Below are 12,115 nucleotides of genomic sequence, written 5' to 3' on the forward strand. Positions count from 1 at the left end.
CACTAAACTATTTACTCTTCACTACCATCCAACAAGGTAGCTAAGCTATTTCAGTTATAACGCTTGAAAGAGAGAAATTGTGAGGAACGAAGGAGAAGCAAAGTTATCTTTGCTTGGTATAGACCAGGGGTCCCCAACCTGTGGTCCACGGCCCACTACTGGGGTCTCAGGCTAATCGCCACTGGGCTGTATGAGCAGCCAGCCAGTACGTGCGCCTCTGCACCTGGATAAAATAATCAATATGGCTTCAGTAAACTTTTCTTCCCATTTGTCATTTATTAGACCTCAAAGAGCCAAGATGAGATTTTGGGGGAAAGGAAGGCAGGGGGAAAAGAAGATAAGCAGGGAGAAGCTTGCTACCCAGTCAGAGCTGCTGGAACTGTATCCTGACCAAGATGCACCAGGAAGAGACATGATTCCGGGTCTCCAGCTTGAAGAAGGTAAACAGGTGGTTTAATACAGTGTTTCTCAACCTTGACAAGTTTTAAGATATAGGTGGAATTCTGGGAGTTGAAGTCCACCCATCTTAAACTTACCACAGTTGAGAAACACTGGTTTAATAAAAATGTCAGCTGGAGAGCTGATAAAGATTTAAAGGTGTTTCTTTTGTAGGTCGCAAAGACAAAAAAAATAAGTGGTAACTCAGGGTTTCAGAAGTACAAAGATTGGCTTGGCAAATCAGCTCTTAGATGTAACAGAATCTTGGAATGGGAAAAGATCTCAAAATTCAACTCCTGCTTTGAATAAACAAAATACTTTCTCAAAGAACAACTTAGTCAATCGGTTGTATTGACAATCATGTCCAGTGTATGAATAACCTTCTGGTTCTTTTACACTTCATCAGCAATCCCAAAGGCTCGTGAATTGCTCCTTACTGATTGTCAGAAGCCTTTGTTCTAGACTCCAGACACCAGCAGAGTTCTCCCTTGAATTATCTAATTTGCCTTGAATCCTAAATTTTCTAGGATTTCCTTATAGTGAAGGTGGGAATCCCAGGCACTCATCCATGAGCTGTTTCTATCCATTATGCTAAAGAAATGATGTGTCGTGACTTTAGTGGTTCTAATTTTCCTGTTTCCTGATTAGGAAGAGAGCTCTGCTGGTTGTTCTTAGGGGAATTCTGAGCAAAACTTGCACATTTCTTTGCACATGCAGAGCTGAGTCCTCCAAGGAGTCCCGAACTGTCGGGCATCTATCGAAGGGAATGTAAAGAAAACAAAGAGCCCTCTCCAAAGGTCAAGCGAAAACGCAGCCTGAAAATTAGCAACGTAACTATGGAACCTGCACAATGGCAGAACGACGCTCTGCAGATCATAACAAGTGCCGGTGACTTGAAAAGCATGGATGAGTTCCTCTTGAAAAAGGTAACTTGTATATATATATTCCAGGCTACATATCTAAATCGATAGCTTTACCAGCTAAGAATCATTACCGACTTTTAGTATGAAGTCTTTGTAAGCTGATTTTGTGGACTTCATGGAAGCATCTGGATGGATTTTTATCTGCTATATATTTGTCTTGTTTGTCAAGCAACCCTTGTATCTGAAGCAGCAGAGCTTAGTTAAAAGAGAAGTATCGTATTTTTCGGAGTATAAGACGCACCTGAGTATAAGATGCACCTTAGTTTTTGGGGAGGAAAATAAGAAAAAAACTGATTGGTGGGTGGATCGGCCTCCCAGAATACTCCCAATCAGCTGTTCCCAGAGGTGAATTTTAGCAACAGGTTCCTTGGTTGTGAGCTCTGTGCCTTGTTATTTTTTGCTTTTTTTTTCTGCCTCGTGCCACGGCTCATGGTCCAGTGGTCTCCTTGCTTCTGAATAAATCTAGAATGTATTGCTTTTTATTCTTGAAGGAAACATCTGGAAGGATTTTAGTGTTTTTCCTGATAGGGGAGAATAAAGCAAGTTACTGCTATAACTTCTTTGGGAGAGCTTTGTTTACATCTGGACCCAGAACAATCAAAGTCTCGTCATTAAACAAAACAGGGTAGCCTTCATGTAGCCATCTTGCTGCTGTCCTGGAAATTGTGTGCTTGTTTTGCATCATTGACTGTCACATGATAAGTTTTGAAAAACAGTCTTAATTTCATTTTTTCAGATGAATGATTTGGATAGCGAAGACTGTAAGAAGGACACTCTTGTGGATGTAGTATTTAAAAAAGCTTTGAAAGAATTCCGGCAAAATATCTTCAGTTTCTACTCTTCTGCTTTGGCAGTAAGTTAAATAACTAAAATTTTAAAAATTAAGTACTAATGACAGACGTTCCCGGTGCAGCCAAACTGTACAAAAGCCGCTCTTGATGTTTGGGGAGGTAATTATTTATAATGATAATATACTGGGTTTGATAAAAGACAGAACTAGATTTAGTACTGATGTTCCTGCTTCTTCTTGTTATCTTGATCATAGCGTATCACGTAAAAAAAAGAACTTTTCTGCTTTTGTAAATAAAGGAGGAAGGAGGAAAGTCAGGGCCAAAAAAGTCAAACGTGCACATTTCAGGAAAATGCTTCTTCGTGAAGCATCAAGAAAAAAAATGGTTTGATCATCCAAATTATAGTGAACGGAATGAAAGCAAATGAGCCATTTGTTTAATGAAATTAGTAAGAGGGGTTCAAGCAGATATCATAGGAAGTGCGATTATGACTATAAAGAGAGGGAGTGTCTCAAATGACACTCAGAGCTTTGCAAATAGAGTTTATGCAGTGTGTTTTTATAGTGCTAAGTTTCTTCAAACCTCAATAAAGCAATGCCTGGGGCAGTATTTCTCAATCTTGAGAAGGTTTTAAATGATTGGACTTCAGTTCCCAGAATTCCCCAGCCAGCAAGGCTGGCTGAGGAATTCTGGGAATTGAAGTCCACATATCTTAAAGCTGCCAAAGTTGAGAAACACTGCTCTGAGGTAATACTTCGAATCCAGAATTGTGACCCAATACCTTTCCTGCCTGTTCAGTTGTCATGCGATGAAGCACAGACCCATGTTTTGTGTTGCTGAGTTCTAGGCAATTAGCCATCATGACCTGCCTTTTCTATTATTTGATTTCAGGACTGCGCGTACGTTTTTCTTTGGATTTTAATGCTTATTTATTTTAGTGCATGAACATTTTAATACACTTCTGTCCGTTTTGTGGGAACGTTCAGACATTTACGTTCCTTTCTCCATGTTGTAATAGATGGGCGATGGGAAGAGTATCCGCTACAAGGATCTCTACGCGCTGTTCGAGCAGATTCTAGAGAAAACCATGAAACTGGAACAGAGGAACTGGAGTGAATCCCCCGTACGGGTCTGGGTCAATACATTTAAGGTGTTTTTGGATGAATATATGACGGAATATATGCCTTTGGATTTTTCTGCTGCAAAGGTAAACTAGCCCATCACAACTTCATGTTGCATCCCTTTGGCAGGAGGACCATGTTCTGGATGCCCTGTGAAGAATCAGCTATCTTGTCCCTAAAATGCTTTTTCAAAAGGCAACTGGACTTTATTTTTCCTTGAAGAGGCTTCGGTTCTTATCCCAGAAGCTTCTTCCGTTCTGACTCAATCTAAGCTTGAAGAGGTTTCGCTTCTCATCCAAGAAGCTTCTTCAGTTCTGACTGAACGGTGGAGAATGGAAGGATTTATATTCCTGGCAGTCATCTGGTCATTAGCACTCTTTCAGAAAGTTCTTTATGCTACTAACACAACATAATTTCCTTGCCTCTTGTTATTGACGAATAGAATTTGAAAGGCTGACTTGCAATAATGTATAAAAAGTTTTATCATGAATGAAGGCGAATACAAGATAATGTTGCAGGATCCAATCTGGGTGGGTTCAGATTGGTCTGGTCCCGGTGACCAACCCAGATTGGATCCTAAAAAATGTTTTATGATCACAAAATATAATGTGCTATATTGAAAATGAATAATCTGAAGTAACCAGAATGCGTATGTACCATTCTGTTACGAAAAGGTCCATAGTGAATAAAAACAGAACAACCCATAATTGTATGTCTCTATGTACGTGCATAATTTAAGGCTTCTGTTCTTGAATTATGTTGGAGAGAACCAGCGGCATGGAAAAATGTGCAAAGATATAGTAGTTAGTATTAAGCCATAGAAGGGACAGTTGTAGGTCATTCTGCTATTTACACAAAATAGATTAATATCTCCTTCCAAATATCCCTGTTCCTGCCAGAAGCCATGAAAGCAGAATTCTGATTCTACTTGACACTTGTTAACTCTCTCAGTTCTGACTCAGTAGCGCCCACATAATGAAATATTGAATGTTACAGATCAGGAATATCTTGGCCAGGAAAAGAAGCAATAAATGAGATAAGAACAGTCTGTCTGATTTTAATGGCTCCTTGATTTGCTTTGTAAACAAAGATTATATAAGAAAACAGATTTAAATTTGCAAGTAGAAACAAAGTCTTCAAAGAATATTGAACTGTTTGATATTGTCTCTTGTTGTCTTAGGTGACAAAAACAGAAAGGAAGAAGAGACGAAAGAAGGATACAGACATAGTAAGCTGAGATACTTCCTCCTTTAATGTGAAGAAAATTATATTACAAATTATATAGACATTTATTATGTATGTTTAAACGTTTGCAGCAAGTTCAGGTATATCAATGTTGGCATTCAGTGATCAACAACCTGAAGGTTTGACAGTTTTTGAGACAGGATAAAACAGGATGGAATGAATCATAAGTCTGATTAAAATCACATGCAAGCGACTTTTGTTGTCGAAACAAAAGGTGGGGTAGAAATTCAATGAATGAACTAATGGATGACATTATTGAACCTTCTGAGAAATGGTCAACATTGCCAAGAATACTCCTCCACTATTCCAGCCAGATTTTTTAAAAAAAAAATATAACAGTTATATGAAATATTTTTGTGCAGTAGAGTAAATACTCAGAGTTTTATTTTCAATTGCTGTTAAATGTCAAATTGCTTTTCCCCCCCTCATTACTAGGTAGAAGAACATAATGGCCACATTTTTAAGGCTACTCAATATAGCATCCCTACCTACTGTGAATTCTGTTCCTCCTTGATATGGATCATGGACAGGGCCGCTGTTTGCAAATGTAAGTATAAACTGTTAATCCTCCTGCACTCTTTTTCTTCCTGTTCTTTCTTACATTTCCTTCCCTTGGGAGATTGTTAGCTCCTTTAGTTTTCGTTCACATGCCTTGCCAAATAGAGAAAGACTGATAGTAAGTATTGCACTATAGTTTTAATTTTTACCATATTTATAACTAAGGAACCAAAGGAAAGCTGTATTATAGGCAGTGCCGAATTTGTATAGAGGAGAATGTAGAGGCATTTAGCCTGCTACATTCCACAGCCTAATTATACAGCAAAATCCATTTAAGAGTCTCCTTGTCAGCTCTTGTAAAGTTACAACGCAATAAAATTTCACTGCATTTCATTATGTGCAACACTAAATACATTTTTCTTAATTCCAGTGTGCAAATATGCTTGCCACCGAAAGTGCTGCCAGAAGACCACAACAAAATGCTCCAAAAAGGTACCGTGTTTTCTCTCATTTCCGTATGCCGCACATACAGGCCAGGGGAATTCTGGGAGTTGAAGTCCACACATACAGTTGCCAAGGTTGAGAAAGCTGCTGATTCTTAATTCGTATTTCTACCGCGACCCCATTCTGTAAAGCAGAAAGAAGGGAGTCCGAAAACTCTGGGGGAGATGGTGGAGTTAAAAGGCTTGTTTTCTGCTGCTCCTTTGCCTGCTCCTCCACTGCTCTGAATTGAGACTAGGACTAAAATGCTAATCCTGTGCAAAGGCAGCAAGGACTTGGGGAAAGGTGAAGCATGCTAAGATGTTCTCATTACTCTAAATATTTGCTTTATGTTTTGCATAGCTTGTAATCTTCTTAAAGCTGGACAGTTCTGATCCTTGCATTTTAGCAGCTTTAGACCCGTGCGAATATTGTTGGAATTTGGACAGTGCGGCTGTGATGTGCTTGTAACGCTGATTTGCATTATCCCTGTCCCTATAGTATGACCCAGAGCTTTCTTCACGCCAGTTTGGAGTCGAACTCTCTCGCCTGACCAGCGAAGAACGGATTGTGCCAATAGTGTTTGAGAAGCTCACCAGCTACATAGAAATGCATGCTTTGTATACAGAGGGCATTTACCGGAAATCTGGATCAACAAATAAGATCAAAGAGTTACGGCAGGGTCTTGACACAGGTGAGGAGGCTTAGAGATGCGGAATTTGCATTACTGTGGGTTTTTCCCCCCTGGTTTCTGTGTCACACAGGTCCCTCAAAATGACCAGGCATTTGGCCCGATACAGTGACACAGTTTATTTTAGAGATGCTGAAACTTTAGGGCAGGTTGACGGCCAGAACATTTAATATTTTGGTGATCAACAGTATTCAATTTGATTGAGCTCAGGGTTTAAGCAGTGCTGAAGCAGGACTCATACAGTACCTCTAGTTAATTCTATCTTAGACTAAAGCTAATATGTAGCTGTGGTTCATGTTTGATTTATGTTTGAGAGTCAGTTTGGTGTAGTGATTAAAATGAAGGACTAGGATGGGTGTCAGCAACCTGCTGCTCCGGAGCAGCATGTGGCTCTTTGGGCCCTCTGCTGTGGCTCCCTGTTGGGTGATCCCACCCCTCACCCTCCTCTTCCAGTCACTCCTCGCCTGGCCTGAGAAGGTAAGGGCGACAGCAGGAGATGGAGAAACAGCCGGGGCAGAGAGGGAGTGGGGGCGAGAGAGACATAGAGAGATACAGAGAGAGGGGGAGAGAGAGGAAGGGGGAGAGGGAGAGGGAGAGAGAGGGAGATATCAAAAGTGTTTTGTGGTTCCCAGTGTTTTTTAACAACCAGTTCTCTGCTATAATGACCTGCTGGGTAGGTGTGGCTGGGGGGGGTCATGTGACTGGTAGAAGTGAGTGATGTCAAGCTGGCCATGCCCACCCAGCTCCCAGTGTTTTCTTTTCTGTGGGAAATGGGTCCAAATGGCTCTTTGAGTGTTTAAGGTTGCAGACCCCTGGACTAGGACCTGGGAAACTATGAGTTCTACTCCTCCCTTAGGTATCAAAGCTAGGATAAACCTATATTTTAAGTTCAGAAATTTTGACTCTGTTTTTTGCAGTCAGTTATACTATTGTTTAAGGAACCTAGGCTATCACATCGCATCACACTTGTCTTGTAGGTACCAAGGGGCTTCCAGGTTGAAAGGATTAGCCAGTGACATCACCATTGACCTGGGTATGGTCAGTTAGGGGCTCCTTTCAGTCTCTGACAGGAGCTGGAGCAAAGGACGGGAGCTCACCTCACTCGGATCTCGAATGCAGGACTGCTGCTTGTCAAGCCAGGATCTTAACAACACGAGCCATACCTTGGCCATGAATTAATTCTTATGTTGGCACCAATGTGTTAGAGTACATGGTGAAGTATCCGTTTGCTATTTATCCTTTGATTTTAATTTTTTTTCTCGCTTTCATTCTTTCCACTACCCAGATATTGAACGAGTGAATCTCGATGATTACAACATCCATGTCATTGCCAGTGTGTTCAAGCAATGGCTGAGGGATTTGCCTAATCCTCTCATGACATTTGAACTCTATGAAGAATTTTTGCGAGCCATGGGTAAGGAGTTGTTGTCATACCTAGATGAAGTAGGACTTCGGGAAATATTAAAAGCAAAGCTAAGAGGGGAAAAAAACAAGTCTGTTTCTGCTTAGAAAGTTACATTCTCCACTAGTTCACTATCTCTTCAGCTTGCTTTTCCTTATCCCGGAAAAGATTTCTACACAAAATACCTGTGAAAATTATTTTATCACGATGAAACCTAAAACTGCAATGATGTTTTTTCTAGGAATTGCTTTGAATGGTGTACTAAGGCATCCCACTGCAATGCAGTGTATCTCCTTCATGAGACCCCAAACTAAACCAATCATTCCACTTCTATATTCTGCCTTCTTCCTCTGCATTTCAGACATTACATCCTGATTTTTCACCTAAATATTTCAAACTCCTGAGTTATATGGAAATCATCTTCTGCCTTGAGTTGCAGTAGGATTTCCCAGTGCATTCTTCTTTAAGAACACCACTTGAATTGCAAAGGTATTTTGAGAATCTGGCTCGTCGCTCCGAGATTCCCTTTCTGGACTACTCCTTAAATCCTGAGCAGTAGTGGACTTGCAAGATACGTGTATTTAGATGTGTATATAATATTTTATAAGCTTCACTTGCTGTAAAAATACTCATTCCTGAGACAGAGCAGGCCACAGTCCTGATGAATTAAATGAAATGTTGCAGGATCCAATATGCATCGGTCACCGGGACCGAAAGTATCAATCCCTGGTCTCCGACCCAGACTGGATCCTGCAATACTATCCTGGGGTTACATACAGTATATTCACCTTCATTCGTGAGTGAATTTTGTTTTCTGCAGGTTTGCAGGAGAGGAAGGAGGCCATCCGTGGTGTCTACTCAGTCATTGATCAGCTTTCCCGAACTCATCTTAATACCTTGGAACGTCTGATCTTTCACCTTGTCAGGTATCAATAGCCAAGATAAGGATATAAAGAGATTTCCTTGTGAATGTCAGCTTTATCTACAGATATATTCCCACGTTTAGCTTTTGGTGAGACCTGCAATCTTGAAAGATGGTTCTGTTTTCAGAATTGTGTGCCAAGACTGGCTTATTTGCAGACAGCTTTGGAAAGTGAAGCTCTGCCTATCTTCATCTGGCTTTCAATCATGCTTATTATATAATTCCCCCAGGAAAGCCAGCCATTTCTACACATTATTCTGGGTGACAAAAAGCTTTTCTCAAGGCACACACATCAAAGCAAAAGGCCTTTATAACCCCATGATCAAGTTGGAGGGCAGATAGTCCTTTCAGTTTGTTACGTCGATGTGTTATTTTAACAGTGGGTCACCGCAATTCTCTTTTAGTGAGTTGATACGACTGGGTAATAAAAAGATAGTATAGATAAATAATGGTGCCCAGTGAATTCTGGGAGTCAAAGTCTACACATCTTCCAAGGTTAAGAAACATTAGGCTAGAGACAGGCACTGTGGTTTGGACTAGTTTTAGAAATATGGGACAGAAAGTAGGCCACACAGAGATTTATCGTCCAAGAGAAAAGAATGCCTGGGAAGAACAGAAGGAACAGCTAAAACTCTGACATTGTTGCTTCTCCCCAGCATTGGCCATTGTCTCACTCCACCTATTGATGTCCACCTGTCTCTTTTCTTTGGCCTCTGTGTCAATTTTTAGGTTCTACTCAATGGGTTTGTCCCGCCTCGCAACAAGTGAGGGTTGCTACCAGCACCTGTAGTTAAGTTTCACTGCCATTCTGTTTTGATGCTGTTTAGGATTGCTCTACAAGAAGAAACGAATCGAATGTCAGCTAATGCTCTGGCCATTGTCTTTGCTCCCTGTATCCTCCGTTGTCCAGACACCATTGACCCCCTGCAGAGCGCTCAGGATGTCAGTAAAACCATCAGGTAATTAAAAAAAAAAAAAAAAGACTTGTCACCAGCCCTGACTGGTTCTGCTTCACTGACGTCACTCACATAATTTGGGGAGAAACATTTTACAAAAATGGAAATTCCAGAAGAAGTTGTTGCGTGCATAGATGGATTCTTCCCAATTTTTTTCAGTTATGATATTCACAGCAAGAAAGATCTTTGTGTCTAGGTTCTATACAGCAATCGCTTAGATTCTGGCCTTCAAGCACTAACTTTCCCTCTTGATTTTTCTCTTTTCAGTTGCGTAGAGTTGATTGTTATAGAACAGATGAACAAATACCGGGCCCGTCTCAAGGATATCAGCAGCCTGGAATTTGCAGAGAACAAAGCAAAGAGTCGGCTGTCCTTGATCCGCAGGTCCATGGTAAGGGGCTGGACTGACTGACTGACTGGCTGCATGACAGACTGACCTAGTCCCAGATCACGAAGAAGTAGAGACAGTCCTCCATCATCCAATCTTCCCCATTTTCTGTCCCACATTAATTGATACAAGTGTCCTTATTCAGAGAAATAATGGGATGAAGATCACCTAATACTATACTAATAGCCTAGATTCTGGAACTAAGAATTCCCTGTGTGAGAGTTAACTTACTTGGGTGTGGATAATAATAACTGAACAATACCTGTCTTTCTCTCTCTTTTCTCTCCCCTCTAACCTTTTCTTCCCATCTGTCTTAACTCTTTGCACATTTCAAGTTCTTTAATATGTGATGTAGTCTAATGCAAAAGTTTGGTTTAAACACTAATATCTGGCTCTTCAAAGCTACAGGGATCACTCTGTTACTTTATACAGGTAACTCGTGGTTCTTGAAGGTTTTTTTTTTTTTAATTCCCAGATACCCTTTAGTGAACTCAAACCACTCTAGCTTGTACCTAATTGGCTTTTCTCCGTGATTAATGCCCATTCCCCTAACTCTCACAGTATCCTCATCTGCTTTAAGAAAAGGCTTCCATTCTCCTCTGTTCCACCTGCACGTGCCAGTGGGAGACTCTGGGGTGATAGCGCCGGTGTGCAGACTGCACTCTGGCTGTTGCTGAGCTCTTTGTAATAAATCACTCCCTCTCCTGCTTATGAACTTTTTATCAGACGCAGAAGCATTTGCATGCCTCTTAGCTAGGCTGCTGACTTGAAAAGCAGCTGCTCTGCTCAGAAACGGGCCTCAGTTTGCCTCCCCTCAGGCCGGCCGGGGTCCATGGAGGTTGGGGCTTGGCTGACCTCACCATAGGAGGCCAAGGGAAGCATTGCGGAAAGCATTGGGAGGCCTACTGGGCACCCTGTCTTGGGGAGTCCCGTCTGTGACTCCAGCCAATGCTTCTCCACCTCTCTTGCAGCAGAGAATGGCTTGCGGCTCCTTTGCGCTTTCTGGCAGCTGCAGCAAAGAGTCAGCTTCCACCGCCATGCCCAGCCACTCCCAGAGTCAGCTGATGGCGTGTGCACTCTAACCTGCTCCTTTCCTTTCCTTTTCCTGTCCTCTCTAATCCAGAAGCCTGTACTAATTGCCGTTAGATTTATGAGCATAACCCGCAGTTCGATCCCGGTATGTATCCGAATTGCAACGCACTGACCTGACGCCATAACTCGCCATCCATCCCAGTGCTTTCTGCATGCTCCATGGCCATGGCCCATATTTCATAACTCTGTGTGGTAATGTGTGTGCGTGTGTGTTTATTTCCAACTCTTCGGGTGCCATCCACTTCTCGCGATAACGAAAAGGGAATGCATATAAGGCCATTTTCATCTAGACAGATTAGGAGGAAGACAAGTAGCCATTTAAGATAGAAGAGAATCCGTTTTGACATGGGGTTCTGCAACGTTCGGCACAGGAAAAGTCTTTAGAGAAGAATATTTGGTGTGTTCCCCCCCCCTCACCATAGTAAAGAAATGGAAATAGAAAGGGATTCAGTGGCTAAGACGCTGAGCTTGTCGGTTGAAAGGTTGGCAGTTCAGCGGTTCGAATCCCTAGTGCCGCGTAACGGGTTCAGCTCCTGTTACTTGTCCCAGCTTCTGCCAACCTAGCAGTTCGAAAGCACGTAAAAAAATGCAAGTAGCAAAATAGGGACCACCTTTGGTGGGAAGGTAACAGCATTCCGTGCGCCTTTGGCGTTGAGTCATGCCAGCCACATGACCACGAAGACGTCTTCGGACAGCGCCGGCTCTTCGGCTTTGAAACGGAGATGAGCACCGCCCCCTAGAGTCGGGAATGACTAGCACATATGTGTGAGGGGAACCTTTACCTTTATAGTAAAGAAGAGAATGAGGCAGGGTTTTAATAGAAATTGAAAAACGAATGGAAATTTGGCATGAATTTGTTCCCTTGAATTCTTGAACTGTTCTGTTGAGCTCTTTTCTGTATCCTCTTATTTTCCCAAATTATTTTATCTATATCTTCATTCTTTCCTCTGACCTAGACCAATTTCATACATTAAGACCACAGACAATCCTTTGAAGCACAACAGGAATTCAGTATATGTTGTTGTTTTTTAACCCTTCTAACCTTTCCAATTTTCAGCAAAACACATCATCCTCCAGCCCTGCCTTTGCTTGAATTTTCAAAGCAAAGCATAGAAGAAAGATTCCTTTTTAGAGTCAGACAGCATAGAAGCCCTGCCTAAGGTTAACA

The 12,115-nt window shown here is 41.7% G+C and overlaps 1 protein-coding gene across 5 annotated transcripts in view; it reads left to right on the plus strand.

Moving 5' to 3' along the window:
• Positions 1-12,115, plus strand: part of MYO9A (myosin IXA) — a 79,786-nt gene that overhangs the window by 62,333 nt on the left and 5,338 nt on the right. For all 5 annotated transcript variants that reach the window (XM_058156342.1, XM_058156343.1, XM_058156347.1 and 2 more), the window contains 12 exons: positions 283-440; positions 1,156-1,364; positions 2,098-2,214; positions 3,171-3,359; positions 4,454-4,501; positions 4,954-5,065; positions 5,447-5,508; positions 5,998-6,190; positions 7,473-7,601; positions 8,410-8,515; positions 9,339-9,470; positions 9,735-9,858. In XM_058156342.1, coding sequence (XP_058012325.1) covers positions 283-440; positions 1,156-1,364; positions 2,098-2,214; positions 3,171-3,359; positions 4,454-4,501; positions 4,954-5,065; positions 5,447-5,508; positions 5,998-6,190; positions 7,473-7,601; positions 8,410-8,515; positions 9,339-9,470; positions 9,735-9,858 — 1,579 coding nt within the window. The remainder of the gene's footprint in view (positions 1-282; positions 441-1,155; positions 1,365-2,097; positions 2,215-3,170; positions 3,360-4,453; positions 4,502-4,953; positions 5,066-5,446; positions 5,509-5,997; positions 6,191-7,472; positions 7,602-8,409; positions 8,516-9,338; positions 9,471-9,734; positions 9,859-12,115) is intronic.

The sequence above is a fragment of the Ahaetulla prasina genome, chromosome 13 (genome assembly GCF_028640845.1).
Source record: "Ahaetulla prasina isolate Xishuangbanna chromosome 13, ASM2864084v1, whole genome shotgun sequence".
NCBI lineage: Eukaryota > Metazoa > Chordata > Lepidosauria > Squamata > Colubridae > Ahaetulla > Ahaetulla prasina.